At 46.3% G+C, this 16288-nt stretch overlaps 1 protein-coding gene and 1 pseudogene across 2 annotated transcripts in view; one reads left to right on the forward strand and one right to left on the reverse strand.

The window, feature by feature from the left end:
* Positions 1 to 2590: 2590 nt before the first annotated feature.
* LOC116471857 (protein GVQW1-like) lies at positions 2591 to 15607 on the reverse strand (annotated as a pseudogene).
* The window catches only part of RPL26L1 (ribosomal protein L26 like 1), a 77029-nt gene continuing 66546 nt past the window's right edge, over positions 5806 to 16288 (forward strand). Inside the window, exons 1-4 of one of the 2 annotated variants that reach the window (XM_032158641.2) lie at positions 5806 to 5902; positions 6298 to 6478; positions 9029 to 9034; positions 15490 to 15620. In XM_032158641.2, the coding sequence (XP_032014532.2) occupies positions 5825 to 5902; positions 6298 to 6478; positions 9029 to 9034; positions 15490 to 15620 (396 nt within the window). In that variant the 5' untranslated portion in view covers positions 5806 to 5824. The remainder of the gene's footprint in view (positions 5903 to 6297; positions 6479 to 9028; positions 9035 to 15489; positions 15621 to 16288) is intronic. The other variant, XM_058440149.1, reaches the window with a different exon arrangement.

Genomic DNA, 16288 nt, shown 5'->3' on the forward strand with positions numbered 1-16288 from the left:
GCCAACATGGTGAAACCCCATCTCTACTAAAAATACAAACATTAGCTGGGCATGGTGGCAGGCACCTGTAATCCCAGCTACTCAGGAGGCTAAGGCAAGGAGAATCGCTTGAACCTGGAAGGCAGAGGTTGCAGTGAGCTGAGATCGCACCATTGCACTACAGCCTGGGGGACAAAGCGAGACTCCGTCTCGGAAAAAAAAAGAAAAGAAGAAAGAAAGTCAAGCCCCCTTAGATTAAGTCCTTCCTTTATTGAGTCCCTACAGAATGTTCTTGGGTCTGCCACCTTCTAGCTGTGCAGCTTCAGTCCAGGTCTTTAACCTCTCGGTGCCTCAGATTTGTTGGGTGAAAATGAGGATAGTAATAAAACTACCACATAGGGCTGTTTCAGAAATAGAATCTATAATATGTGCACAGAAATGATATTAGAATGAGATTGTCTATGTAGAAGAGTGTTTATTGCTGGTACACAGGAAGTTTTCAAAAATGGTGATTGGACCATTATGAGCATTCCCAAATAGGATATAATCTTCTTGAGAACAAGACTAACGTTCTTCTTTAGACGTTGAGCTAAGGCCTCCATAAATGAAAGGCGATTCATAAATTCTTCTTGATTTCAAAGGACCTGGCACTCCTTTTTCAACCCTAAGCTCGGCAATGAGAGATCATCATCAGCTATGAGCAATGGACTTCCATGGATCTTTCCCATCTTGCTGCCCAGTCCTGCAAGACTTTCATCAGAACAGCACTAATGCGGATAAACACACCAGGGATGAATGTGGGAGGGAATCAGTCTGCGAGAAATTCTTCATTAACTCTCCCCATACTCTCGCTCTTACATCCTGATACTTGAGTTATGTGTGTTCCCAAACCTGTTTATACCAGTTGTGCTTTTATACTGGAAGGATGTGATTTGGGGAACTATTAGTTAAACCAATGAACTACGAGAAATGAACCTAGTAAAACTAAGTTGAATGCTTTAGAGATACTTGATTAAGGTGAGTTGTTACCCCTCCCAACTCAAAATGCCACTGAATGAGAAGTGAACAAGACAACTGTAAAAGATTTGGGAGGCCGGGCGCGATGGTTCACGCCTATAATCCCAGCACTTTGGGAGGCTGAGGTGAGAGGATTGCTTGAGCCCAAGAGTTTGAGACCAGTCTGGGCAACATGATGAAACCCCGTCTCTATAGAAAAAATACAAAAATTCGTGGCAGTGGTGGCACACGCCTGTAATCCCAGCTACCTGGGAGGCTGCGGCGGGGGCGGGGGCGGGGGTGGGGGGGGAGGGGGGGGGAGGGGTGGAGGCTGCAGTGAACCAAGATCTAGCCACTGCACTCCAGCCTGGGTGATAGAGTGAAACTCTGTCTCAAAAAAGAAAGAAAGAGAGAAAGAGAGAGGGAGGGAGGGAGAGGGAGAGGGAAGGTGGGTGTGGAGAGGGAGAGAGACAGAGAAAGGAACAACTGAAGCTTTTTGGTTGGTTTATGTAAGGAAAATGAAGGTGAACACCGATGCAGGTTTCTCAGTGGTAGAGCCTTAGCCCAGGGTCATTGTTGAATGTGTTTCACGCTGGCATACAACATTTAAGGGATGGATGCCATTTTTATTATTTCTCCTTTCAATGAACTTTTCCAATTGTCTAACCAGATGTGGACTACAGTGGTTTCATATAAGAGGATTTCTAAATCAGGATTACAGAGCAAAACCCTCCAGGGGTGCGTGATAGGTTGGGAGCTGTGGTAGTCCAGGCAGAAATGGCTTCCCTGGGAAGGTGTTGCGGAAGAGGCGTCTCTGGAGACGTGCTTCATGAGGAGAGAAGCTGAAGTGTTGCAAACAACACTGGCTGGGGTGGGTGAAACCTGGGAAGAGGGGGTGAAACCTGGGAAGAAATGGGGTGTGGCACTAGGGTTCATAAATAGTAGCTGTGGTTAGATTTTTTTTTTTTTTTTTTGAGACGGAGTCTCGCTCTGTCCCCCAGGCTGGAGTGCAGTGGCGCAATCTCGGCTCACTGCAAGCTCCGCCTCCCGGGTTCACACCATTCTCCCGCCTCAGCCTCTCCGAGTAGCTGGGACTACAGGCGCCCGCCACCACGCCCGGCTAATTTTTTGTATTTTTAGTAGAGACGGGGTTTCACTGTGGTCTTGATCTCCTAACCTCGTGATCCGCCCGCCTCGGCCTCCCAAAGTGCTGGGATTACAAGCGTGAGCCACCGCGCCTGGCCAGATTTTTTTTTTCTTTTTTTCTTTTTTTTTTTTTTTTTTTGAGACAGAGTCACTGCCCAGGCTGGAGTGCAATGGTGCGATATCGGCTCACTGCAACATCCGCCTCCCAGATTCAGGCAGTTCTCCTGTCTCAGCCTCCTGAGTAGCTGGGATTACAGGTGCCCACCACCACACCCAGCTAATTTTTGTATTTTTAGGAGAAACAGGGTTTCACCATATTGGTCAGGCTGGTCTCGAACTCCTGACCTCAGGTGATCCGCCTGCCTCAGCCTCCCAAAGTGCTGGGATTACAGGCGTGAGCCATGGCACCAGCCTGTGGTTTGTTTTTATTACTATATGTTACAAATAACTTTTAAATTCTTGCCGGAAACAATGTGGCAGGCCACTGGAGGTCTCAATCCCTTCTTAAGAAACTGGTCCTTTATTCCAGAAGGTTCATTAGCTGCTGCAGCAGTTAGATGCAGTGGTTCAGGAACGTGAGTGGGGATGTGTGTGGACAAGAACACTCACTGGAGACCGTGTTTTCTTGCCCCAGCAGTTGTTTCCTGTCAGTTATGGAGTGATGAGGTCATGCACTTCATTCTGGCCACTCATTGATATGATTTGGCATTCTCTGCACGCCAGGCAAGAGTGACTGCTCTTCAGGCCAGAACTTCCTTCAAGATGGATGTTATCTCCTTTTTAGGAAGGAGGAAACAGAGAGACCTCGTAACTTGGCGTGGCCACACAGTGAGTCATGCAGTTAATAAAGATGGAATTCATACCCAGTCTGCCTGACTCTGGGATTCTGAAGAATTACATGGTTCTGCTGGGCGCGGTGGCTCACGCCTGTAATCCCAGCACTTTGGGAGGCCGAGGCGGGCGGATCACGAGGTCAGCAGATCGAGACCATCCTGGCTAATACGGTGAAACCTCGTCTCTACTAAAAATACAAAAAATTAGCCGGGCAAGGTGGCGGGCGCCTGTAGTCCCAGCTACTCGGGAGGCTGAGGCAGGAGAATGGCATGAACCCCAGGGGGCGGAGCCTGCAGTGAGCCGAGATCGCGCCAGTGCATTCCAGCCTGGGTGAAAGAGCAAGACTCCTTCTCAAAAAAAAAAAGAATTACATGGTTCCACCTCAGTCCCAAGGTCATCTTTGCTGTGCCAAAAGGGAAAACTGGAAATAGGGGTGGTCAGAGCAGGAGGTGTTTTTTTGGTTTTGTTTTTCCTTTAAAACAACCTGCAGAGAAAATCTAAATTAAAAATTTGCAGGGATAGCATTCTTACAATTTTTTAAATCTTCAAAATGTAATTTTAATTACACAAATAACACAGGATCATAAGCCCACTGGAGGAAAATCATAAAATACTAAAAAAGTAAAAGGGGAAAAACGAAAGTCACCCATAATCCCACTAATCAGAGATGATCATTTAATGATGATATTTTAGTGATGCCTTTTGATAAGCAAAATGGGATCATACTGTTCATATTATTGTATAGCTTAGCCCTCACTTAACAGACATCCTCCTAGATTAATAAATACGGATCGCATTATTATCTTTATGGGCTGCAAGATAAATAATAACCATATTGAGCATCTAATGGTAGATTATGTCCATCCTCTGTTCCCATCTCACTCAGAGCCTCAGTTTTCTCACCTGTAAAAGGGACAATTCATACTGTTATTTAACAGACTGAAATGAGGTAATGCTTGTAAACCTGTTAGCACAATGCCTGACAGTAAATGCTCAGCATATTAAGAAGAGCCATTATTATTCATCTAATAAATAAATAAATTCCAACATTTATTAAGTTCTTCCTCTGTACCAGGTATTGTGCTAAGGGTTCATTTAATCCTGACACCAGGCCGGGTGTGGTGGCTCACATCTGTAATCCCAGCACTTTGGGAGGCTGAGGCAGGTGGATTGCTTGAGGTCATGAGTTCAAGACCAGCCTAACCAACATGGTGAAACCCTGTCTCTACTAAAAATACAGAAATTAGCCAGGCATGGTGGCATACGCCTGTAGTCCCAGCTACTCAGGAGGCTGAGGCAGGAGAATCACTTGAACCCGGGAGGTGGAGGTTGCAGTGAGCCGAAATTGCGCCACTGCACTCCAGCCTGGGCAACACAGCGAGACTCTGTCTCGAAAAAAAAAAAAATCCTGACACCAAACCAATGAGGTAAGTACTATCATTATTCCCATTTTTCAGATGGGAATAAAGTGAGTGACCAAGAGGCTGAATATCTTCTCCAAAGCCAAAGAGCCAGGAAGTGGCAGAGATCCAAACCCAGGCGATTTGGGTGCCAGGGCTCAAGCACTTCCCCATGCAGCCACTGCCTCGAGAAATAAAAAGACTCACCAGACACTTCCTCTGTGCTAGGTGCTTGAGTTCCTGCACATGTTTCCAGGGGTGGGCATGAGACAAGACAGCCAGTCCCACGACATTGTTAGAATGACAGCCTCCGGCTCTTGTCGTCCAGGATATCATTGTGCCTGTTTTAATTTTCCTGAACCACATAGCATGTTAAAAACAAAACAAAACAAAACAAAAAGCCTTCTCTGCTCTGCTTGATCATGGATATTCCTTGATCTTGGGTTCTCAAGATCTGTCTTTACATGGCTTTCCTTCACCAGTGAGGCTCTGAGCTTCTTTGCAGCACTCCTCCCCAGATCTCTTTAATCAAGACCTGTACCTGGCTCCGTGTAGGTACCAAATAAATTGATGAGAAAATGAATGAATGTATGAGTAAATAAGTAGGTGAATGACAATAAATGGATATGTGATAGAGAAGTGAGTGAATAAAAAGAACCAGTGAGTGAGTGAATGAATGAATGAATTAACTCCTTGGGGCAGGGCATGGGTTTGACTAACACCTAAGGACTGTTCTGAGAAGAACCTCTGACCTTTCCTGTGTGTGCACCATTATGCCAGCGTCTGCTACTGGGTTGCCGATGGGTAATGACTTCCTTTCTTAGGACTGCCCCCCAACCTCCTTATTCTTGGAGCCTGGGCAAACGCACAGCTGGGTGGCTCTTCAGCTGATACTGCCTTAACTGCTTTAACTCCGCTTGCCGTGCTGTCCAGGCTTCTGCAAATAGCCCAGGTGTGGCCATCCTCCAGAGGTCTCCAACATTAACTGTGAAGGGCCCGGAATAAAACCTAGTATTAGTAGGCCAGGCGCGGTGGCTCACGCCTGTAATCCCAGCACTTTGGGAGGCCGAGGCTGGCAGATCATGAGGTCAGGAGATCGAGACCATCCTGGCTAATGGGGTGAAACCCCGTCTCTACTAAAAATACAAAAAATTAGCTGGGCGTGGTGGCGGGCACCTGTAGTCCCAGCTACTCGGGAGGCTGAGGCAGGAGAATGGCATGAACCTGGCAGGCAGAGCTTGCAGTGAGCCGAGATCGCACCACTGCACTCCAGCCTGGGCGACAGAGCGAGACTCCGTCTCAAAAAAAAAAAAAGAACACCAGTAAGCCTCTACCGCAGGCCCTACACAAGTAGGCCCCTGTACTCACTGGCATCGCGCTCCCGGGGCCCCTAGGAATGAGGCACTGAGCTCCCACCCCAAGCCGCTGGGGGCGCCATTCTACTTCGCGCCTACGGAAATGGGACTTCGATGTCTTTCTGCGCTCGCGCGCCACGGACACTCACTTCCGGCCCTGCGCACTCAGGGTCTGAGGCCGCTAGTAGCCGGGTGAGTGGAAGTTGGAGTTTTCTCGGACTCTGAAACCCACCGCCCCGTGAGACCCTGCCCTATGTGTCGCAGGAACACATGTCACCCCACAGCTCTCTTTGAGTGACCTCCCGACCACTCATTCCTGCCTAACCCTAGCATTCCTTCCTCAGCCTCAAGGTCCCAGTGCCACCCTCTCCCCCACGACCCCTTTAGTCAGGCATGCGACCTCCACACACGTCTCACTTTATGTGATGGACCAGTCGCATCTCTCTCTCCTCCCTCAGTTGCCTTTTCAGAGGCCACCTCCCCCGTAGAGCCTTTGTGCGGGGCTGAGGAGGAGTGTCTTGGGTCGAGAACAGGCCCCTGTAACCCACTGAGCGCCGCTTCATTCCGTCTGTCTCCGCCCTTTATAGAGGGTCACCATGAAGTCCAATCCCTTCGTGACCTCGGACGGCAGTAAAAACCGCAAACGTCACTTCAGTGCCCCCTCACACGTGCGCAGGAAGATCATGTCATCCCCGCTCTCCAAGGAGCTGCGGCAGAAGTACAATGCCCGCTCCATGCCCATCCGCAAGGACGACGAGGTCCAGGTACGTCTCCCTCCAGCGCTAGTGGCGCTCGGACACCTTTGCCTAAGAACGTCATGCGTGGAGCAGTCACAGACTCACATGCCTCAGGACTCTGGCAAGTAGTGTGACCCTTCAGATGTGTTAGGCCAGTTAGGGTTCAGAGCCACCAGAGTGCCTGCGTTGCTTTAGAGCATTTAATTATTTAATAGTAATAATAAAATTTAATAAAACAGTATGTCAGCCAAGCAAAAACCTGCTTTTTTGTTTGTTTTGTAGAGATAGGGTCTTGCTATGTTGCCCAGGCTGGTCTCAGAACTCCTGGCCTCAAGTGATCCTCCCACCTCAGCCTCCCAAAGCACTGGGATTACAGGTGTAAGCCACCGTGCCCCGCCAAAAATACTTTTGATTTAACCTTCTGGCTGCTAGTTTGCCAAGTGTTGTTGCCCAAGGTGGCTTGTTGAACCAGACTGTATGGGAAAGTGCTGCAGTGAGAGTAGTGTTTTTGTATATTTGGGTGTAGTGGGATTGATGGACAGAGATTTGTGGGAGCTGGCCATGTGATAGCATTGGATTTGGCAGGAGAAATGGTAAAGATGCAGCGAGTCACTCTTTGATAATTTCTAAAAGACCGGCCCATGTGAGAACGTACAAGCCCTCTGTTCTCTGTCATTGGAGCTTAGAATGCATGAGAGGAGGGAAGGGAGTTGGAGATGAGTGAAATAAGCAGGGGCTAGATTCATTTCTCAAAGGAATATTTATGGAGCACTTACCAGACATTGTTCTACGACAAGATTGACAAGGCCCTTGTTCTCATGGAGATCACGTTTTAGAGCAGGGTTTCCTAGCCTCAGCGCTATTGATATCTTGGACTGGATAATTGTTGTGGGGGAGGGGGGTGGTGGGAGCTGTCCTGTGCATTGTAGAATGTTTAGCAGCATCCCTGGCCTCTCCCCATTAGATGCCAGTGGCACTCCCTCCCTTCACAGTTGTGACAAGCAAAAATATTTCCAGATATTGCCAAATGCTTCCCTCACTCAGTTAAGAACTATTGTCTTAGAGAATGAAATGACATAAGGTGATGAGGCTTGGTGTATCGTCTGAGACACTGGGAATCTTTGAAGGTTTGGGGATATGTTAAGGAGGAAAAAATGTGGAGTTAAGCTGGGAGTGTGGCAGGAAGAGTGGAAAAAGTAGTTCAGAGGTAGGATCAGCAGTTTCAACCCCCTCTCTCCTGGATCCTTCCCATCGGACATGTTCTAGAATGGGGGAATTGCAAATACTTATGGGGGATAGGTAGGGATAGCTCACTTCCCTAAATAAGGGAAGAAAAATAAGGGAAGAAAAAAAGAAAATGGCAAACTGGAAAGCTGAAGCCTCACATATAAGATATAATCATCTACCTTTAGCCCATTGATGCCTGGGGGAAATGCAGGCCCATTGTTAGATTCTTGGATTTTCAAAGAGAGCTGGAAAATTTGGATTCACTTCCCTAGCCCCACATTTCCTTCCAGCTACTACACTTTGTTCTCTATTCATAACCAACCTCCTCAAGAGAGCTGTCTACACTTCCTCATCTCCCATTCAGTCTTGGATACTCTTCAGTCTATTCCCTGTCCCCACTACATTATAGAACCTACCTTGGCGTAGATCACTAATAACCCCTTCGTGACTGAATCCAGTGGACACATCTAGCATCTCTTTCTGCTTTGTGTTCTCTACGTAGGAAAAGAATAGGTAATAATCCATTCTTAGAGCTTCAAATGTCTGCTGTGTGCTAACAACTCCCTCTTTTATATCCCAGTCCAGACCACTTTAGACAACCTATATATCTGACTACCTATAACACAGACCTATAGATCTGACTACCTACTGAACGTCTCTATTTAGGTAGCCCATTGACATTTCAAGCTTCTTATCCAAGAGTACTCTTGATCCTAACACTCTCACTGCCTCCAGAATCCAACTCTCTTCCCATCTTCCACATCTCGAGTAAGTGCCATTTATATCTCCCCAGTTGCATATGCCCCTAAACCTTCGTTATCTTTAACAACGCTCCTTAACCCCCTCTTGTAATCTACCATCAAGGCTTGTTGATTCTACCTCCAAAGTAAGTCTTGAATCTATTTCCAGTCCAGTTCAAGGCAGCATTGCAGCTCTCTTACCTTTGTCCATTTTCCACAGAGTGGTATTATTTGCAAATTAGGTCCTATTTAAAACCTTTGGCAGGCTGGGCATGATGGCTCATGCCTGTAATCCTAGCAGTTTGGGAGGCCAAGGCGGGTGGATCCCCTGAGCTCAGGAGTTTGAGACCAGCCTGGGAAACATGGTGAAACTCCATCTCTACTAAAAATACAAAAAATTAGCCAGGCATGGTGGTGCACACCTGTAATCCCAGCTACTCAGGAGGCTGAAGCATGACAATCGCTTGAACCCGGGAGGCGGAGGTTGCAGTGAACCAAGATTGTGCCATTGCACTCCAGCCTGGGCGACAGTGAGACTCTGTCTCAAAAACAACAACAACAACAAAACCAGCCAGGCACAGTGGCTCATGCCTGTAATCCTAGCACTTTGGGAGGCCGTGGTGGGCAGATCATGAGGTCAGGAGATTGAGACCATCCTGGCTAACATGGTGAAACCCGTCTCTACTAAAAATATAAAAAATTAGCCAGGCGTGGTGGTGGGCGCCTGTAGTCCCAACTACCTGGGAGGCTGAGGCAGGAGAATGGCGTGAACCCAGGAGGCGGAGCTTCCAATGAGCCAAGATCGCGCCACTGCACTCCAACCTGGGCGACAGGGTGAGACTCTGTCTCAAAAAAAAAAAAAAATCCTTTGGCAGTTTTATATCTGCCAAAACTGACCTGTGCATTTTACTGTATGTAAATGATGCCTCAGTTAAAAATAAAATGATTTGAAATTGTGTTCATTGCTATGAAGAAAATGTAAAGGATGCTATGATATTGATTAAAGGACCTGAGAAGGCTTCTCTGAGGAACTAATAAATTTAAGAGAAGACCTGAAAAATGAGGAGTTAGCCAGGTGCTTACCAATGGTGCCTGATGTGCTTATAAAATCTAAAATCATGGCCAGGCATGGTGACTCATGCCCGTAATCCCAACATTTTGGGAGGTTGAGGTGGGTGGATCACCTGAGGTCAGGAGTTCGAGACCAGCCTGGCCAACATGGTGAAACCCCGTCTCTACCAGAAATACAAAAATTAGGTGTGGTGGCACACACCTGTAATCCCAACTACTCGGGAGGCTGAGGCAGGGGGATCGCTTTAACCTAGGAGGTAGAGGTTGCAGTGAGCCGAGATTGTGCCACTGCACTCCAGCCTGGGCAACAGAGTGAAACTCGGTCTCAAAAAAAAAAAAAAAAAAATCTAAAATCATTGACTGCAAGGCCCTGTATGGGCCAATCCTGGTCTACTTCTCCATCCTCATCTCCTCCTAATGCCCATGTGCTCTACACTTTAACCATACTGGGCTTCTGGGGTCTTTAAATACACCTTGATCTTTTCTCCCACTGGAATGTTCTCTCTGCCTGGAGTGCTTTTCTTTCTCTCCTTTACCTAGGTAACTCCTCATTTTTCGGGTCTTACCTTAAATGTCCGTTCCTCAGAGAAGCCTTCCCAGATCTTTTAACCAATATTATAGCATAGCATTCTTTATTTTTTCTTCGTAGCAGCAAGCACAATTTGAAATAATTTTATTTCTAACTGAGGCATAATTTACACACAGTAAAATGCACAGGTCAGTTTTGGCAGTTGTAAAACCAAATAGCCATTACCCTAATTATGATTAGACCATTAAAAAGACCATTTTTAATCATCCCAGTAAGTTCCTATGTGACTTATTCCAGTTAGTGGTCATGTATTTTTATATGTACTCATTAACTGCTTACTGGCCATCAGGCTAAGCTCCATGAAACCAGAGAGTTCATCTTGTTTGTTGTCTGACCTCAGTGCAGAGCCTGACACTTGGAGAGGAGAAGGGTCAGTCAATATTTGTTGAATGAATGAAAACAATTTTTTGACTAGATAAGATGTAGAAGGTGAGATAGAGAAGGAGGGCAAAGAGGGAGAAGGAGCTGCTGTTGAATATATATATATATATATATATAATTTTTAATAGAGACATTTATTTTTTATTTATTTATTTATTTATTTAAAAATAGGTATTGCTTTGCTGCCCAGGCTGGTCTCAAACTCCTGGCTTCAAGCAATCCTTCTGCCTTGGCCTCCCAAAGTGCTGGGATTACAGGCATGAGCCACAGTGTCTGGTCTGTTGCCTTTTTTTTTTTTTTTTTTGAGACAGAGTTTCACTCTTGTTGCCCAGGCTGGAGTGCAGTGGCACAATCTCGGCTCACTGCAACCTCCACCTCCCGGGTTCAAGCCATTCTCCTCCCTCAGCCTCCCAAGTAGCTGAGATTACAGGCACACACCACCACGCCCGGCTAATTTTCATATTTTTAATAGAGATCGGGTTTTACCATGTTGGTCAGTCTGGTCTCGAACTGCTCACCTCAGGTGATCCACCCGCCTCAGCCTCCCCAAATGCTGGGATTACAGGCGTGAGCCACGGCGCCCGGCTGCCTGTTGCCATTTTTTGAATGCCTAAGAGGTATGAATTGTTTCAGCCGAAGGCCATATGGCTGAACACTTCTCCACCAGGGAAATAAAATAGCCCTGATTGGGTTTGTTAATATTGCCTCCTCTCACAGGATCTTCTGAATCTTCCTTCCCTTCCTCTTTCTCTGAGTAGGTGATGGTTCCTCCTACTTTACAGAGAAAATTGAAGTTATCAGCCAGGAACTTTCAGAAATCGTGGCTCCACACCTACACGTTTACCTGTAGTTCCACCCCTCTTATTTTCTTTCCCTCCTGTTACAATAAAAGAAATATCCCAGGCCTCGTGCAGTAGCTCACGCCTGTAATCTCAACACTTTGAGGGGCCAAGACGGGTGGATCGCTTGAGGCCAGGAGTTTGAGACCAGCCCGGCCAACGTGGCGAAATTCCATCTGTACTAAAAATATAAAGATTAGCTGGGCGTGATGGCACATGCCTGTAATCTCAGCTACGAGGGAGGCTGAGGCAATGAGATATCACTTGAACCCAGAAGGCGGAGGTTGCGGTGAGCCAAGATCACGCCACTGCACTCCAGCATGGGTAACACAGCAAGTCTCTGTCTCAAGAAAAAAAAAAAAAAAAAAAGAGGCCGGGCGCGGTGGCTCACGCTTGTAATCCCAGCACTTTGGGAGGCCGAGGCGGGCGGATCACGAGGTCGGGAGATCGAGACCATGGTGAAACCCCGTCTCTACTAAAAATACAAAAAATTAGCCGGGCGTGGTGGCGGGCGCCTGTAGTCCCAGCTACTCGGAGAGGCTGAGGCAGGAGAATGGCATGAACCTGGGAGGCGGAGCTTGCAGTGAGCCGAGATTGCGCCACTGCACTCCAGCCTGGGCGATAGAGCGAGACTCCGTCTCAAAAAAAAAAAAAAAAAAAGAAATATCCCTATTTCTGCCTAAGCCTAATCCATCTGCCGCTGGGTGCCACTCCATTCTTCTCTTGGAGCTTTTTTGGTCCTTTATCTTCTTTCTCTGTAGTTTCTTTTACCCTCTTCCTCCATACTTGTTCCTTCCTATCAACATTTAAACAATCATGTTTTCCCTTCTTTAAAAATAAAAAATAAAAAAAAAGTTCCCTTAGCCTTCCATCCCCCTCAAACATCTATCCCCTTCTCATCTTCAGAGCCAAGCTCCTTTGGACTGTCTTTTCTCACCTTCACCTTCTCCCCGGTACACTCATCACTTTACTGTAAATGGCTTCCATCCCACCACTCACTGAAGGCATTCCCGCCACAGCCACTGGTGATGACCTTGTTGTCAGATCTGTTAAGTACCTTATCCTCTGTGTACCTGATAGTCCCACAGAATTTGACATCCTTCTCTTGGCTGCTGTAACACCACACTTCCATGATTTCCCATTCACTCTGGCTATGTTAATCTCTCACAAGCTCTTCCAAAATGCTGGCTTTTCTCACATGTGTACATTCTGCCCTTTTCTCATACCGTCACTCCTTGAGCAAAATGAAGCTTCTAATTGCCTCTCTGTGGATGACTCCCACGTCTCTATTGCTGGCCCAGTGCATTCCAGCTGTGTCTGAATTCTCTATTAGAATGTCCCCAGATGCCTCAAATTTAGCATGTTCCAAACTAAACTATTTCCTCCTAAAATATGGGGCTTCCCCAATGTTCTCTGCATCTGGCAAAGGCATTTCCATCCACCTGGTTGCCCAAGCCAGACTCTGAGTATCATCCTTCCCTCTTCATCCTCACCTCTCCAGTCTAGTCGACCAGTCGATTTAGTCTTATCCTGTCTCCTATCTTCCTCTTCACTATGTCCAGAGGTTGTCCACGTCTCTTTTTAAAAATTTTTTAAATTAATTTTTAATTTTATTTTATTTTGAGATAGGGTCTCACTCTGTCACCCAGGCTGGAGTACAGTGGTGCAAAAACAGGTTGCTGCAGCCTCAACCTCCTGGGTTCAAGTGATCCTCCCACCTCAGCCTCCCGAGTAGCTGAGACCATAGGCGCATGCCACCATGTCTGGCTAACTGTTTTGTTTTTTTTTTTGTAGAGACGGGGTCTTGCTATGTTGCCTCGGCTGGTCTCCAACTCCTGGACTCAAGCAGTCCACCTGCCTCAGCTTCCTAAAGTGCCAGGATTACAGGCGTTAGCCACCATGCCCGGCCTAAGATCTTTCTTCAGTCTTGGCCAGGGGCAGTGGCTCACACATGTAATCCCAGCACTTTGGAAGGCCAAGGTGGATGGATCTCTTGAGCTCAGGTGTTTGAGACCAGCCTGGGCAACATGGTGAAACCCTGTCTCTTAAAAAACATGTATCTTTCTTCAGTCTTGATGGTAGTTAACAAGACTTCTTCCAGGTGTGTCCCGAGAGTCTCTGGTCATGTGGTCTGTGGTAGATTTTTCATTGAGATATGATTGTCCTCTTCAACCTAAAAATCGCCTTGGAAAGTAAGCCGAACAAGCTATATACGTAGACATTTTAGGAGTATTGGGGCTCTCTAATTCTTTATAAGTGGTATTTCCTCTATGCTTATTAATCAGAGTCGCATCGTACCTGGTGGTTTTTTTTTTTTTTTTTTTTTTTTTTTGAGGTGGTGTCTCACTCTGTCGCCAGGCTGGAGTGCAGTGTGGCACCATCTGGGATCACTGCAACCTCCGCCTTCCGGGTTCAAGTGATTCTCCTGCCTCAGCCCCCTGAGTAGCTGGGACTACAGGCGCCCACCACCACGCCCAGCTAATTTTTGTATTTTTAGTACAGACAGCGTTTCACCATGTTGGCCTGGATGGTCTCGATCTCTTGACCTCATGATCCACCCACTTTGGCCTCCCAAAGTGCTGGGATTACAGGTGTGAGCCACCGTGCCCGGCCCACATGCATAGTGTTTAATAAGCTCTTGTGGCTGGGCATGGTGACTCACACCTGTAATCCCAGCACTTTGGGAGGCCGAGACAGGCAGATCACTTGAGGTCAGGAGTTCGAGACCAGCCTGGCCAATATGGCGAAACCCGGTCTCTACTAAAAATACAAAAATTAGCCAGGCCTGCTGGTGTGTGCCTATAATCCCAGCTACTTGGGAGGCTGAGGCAGGAGAATCACTTGAACCTGGGAGGTGGAGGTTGCAGTGAGCCAAGATCATGCCACTGCCCTCCAGCCTGGAAGAACAGAGCAAGACTCTGTGTCAAAAATAAATAAATAAATAAATAAGCTCTTGCTTTCAAGGAAACCCTAATCTAGTTGGTTTTTGAATAGAGTAGATTTTTAGTACAGTAAAACAGTCTGTGAGATTTTAAATTTTTTTCTGACTTTAAAATATTTGTATTAAATGTAGAAATGTTGAAATTTAGAAGAATATAAATCTAAAAAAACAGTCATCTATAATCCTACTTCCTGCCTAATGGTAGCTGTTACCAATATTTATATATATATATTTTATCCCACTGTGTCATGCTATATATATGAAATGTGTGTGTATATATACATATATACACATATGTATACATATGTGTATATATTACATAATATATGTGTGTGTGATACATATATGTATATATTACATGTAAGTACACATGTATGTATATGGTACATATATATGACATATAAATACATACACATGTATATGCACATACGTAATATACATTATGTATATACATACACACATATAGTTTGAGTATCTCAAATTCAGAATGCTCCAAAATCTGAAACTTGTCAATGTGATGGTCAAAGGAAGTGCTCTTCGGAGCTTTTGGGATTTCAGATTTTCAGATTTGGGGTGCTTAGCTAGTAATGCAGATATTCCAAAATCCCAAAAACCCTAAATCCAAAACACTTCTGGTCTGAAGCATTTCGAATAAGGGATACTTGACATATATATATGTATATATATGGTTCAGAGTATATTCTATATGTAGTTTTGTATTCTTTTTCCTCTAAAGCTCATATCGCACATTTCTGTGGGATCCAGGTAAAAAATCTCCACCCGGCTGGGCGCAGTGGCTCATGCCTGTAATCCTAGCACTTTGGGAGGCCAAGGCGGGTGGATCACGAGGTCAGGAGATTGAGACCACGGTGAAACCCCGTCTCTACTAAAAATACAAAAAATTAGCCGGGTGCAGTGGTGGGCGCCTGTAGTCCCAGCTACTCCGGAGGCTGAGACAGGAGAATGGCGTGAACCCGGGAGGCGGAGCTTGCAGTGAGCCAAGATCACGCCACTGCACTCCAGCCTGGGCAACAGAGCGAGACTCCGTCTCAAAAAAAAAAAATCTCCACCCAACCATAACACAGCACAGATTTATATCAGAAAAGTAGCTAATTTTTGACTGCCAGGATTAAGCTGCTTTTGACAAAGTTATATGTTTAGCCCATGTGTTCCTGATGATTAGCTTCCTCGTTATGATCATGCACTACAAATGGAGGGGGATTCTCTTTTGTATTTTCTCTTGGGTGGTTCAAGGACACTACAAAGGTCAGCAAATTGGCAAGGTAGTCCAGGTGTACAGAAAGAAATATGTCATCTACATCGAGCGGGTGCAGCGTGAGAAGGCCAACGGCACAATCGTCCACGTGGGCATTCACCCGAGCAAGGTATGGTCAAGGACTGAGTGGCAATAGCAGCCATGGAGTGTGTCAATACTGTTAAAAGTTATTGGTATTTTGGTACTCCCTGCACAGTTGGCTGAGGTGGGCCAGGTGGACTTGACTGATTCAGTAGTTTTGTGATATCATCAAGGATCCAGATTTTTCTTCTCTTTTCTGTTTTGCCTTTCTTGGTGATGGCTGTGTCTTTTTTTTTTGAGACGGACACTCGCTCTGTCACCAGGCTGGAATGCAGTGGCGCAATCTCGGCTCACTGCAACCTCTGCCTCCTGGGTTCAAGCGATTCTCCTGCCTCAGCCTCCTAAGTAGCTGGGACTACAGGCACACACCACCACGCCCAGCTAATTTTTATATTTTTAGTAGAGATGGGGTTTCATCATATTGGCCAGGATGGTCTTGATCTCCTGACCTCATGATCCGCCCACCTCAGCCTCCCAAAGTGCTGGGATTACAGGTGTTAGCCACCGCGCCCGGCTGATGGCTGTGTCTTTGAGCTGGTTGCAAGAGGCTTCCAAGTGTTCCAGGCATCACTTCCCCTACCACATAATATTCAGAGGCATAAGAGAGAATATATCTTCCTGTAGCCCTCATGCCTACCTGGTGGAACATGCTATTTCTCCTTTGTGTTCCTATTTTATATTGTGTTATAGGGTCTG

The sequence above is a fragment of the Hylobates moloch genome, unplaced genomic scaffold, assembly GCF_009828535.3.
Source record: "Hylobates moloch isolate HMO894 unplaced genomic scaffold, HMol_V3 SCAFFOLD_6, whole genome shotgun sequence".
NCBI lineage: Eukaryota > Metazoa > Chordata > Mammalia > Primates > Hylobatidae > Hylobates > Hylobates moloch.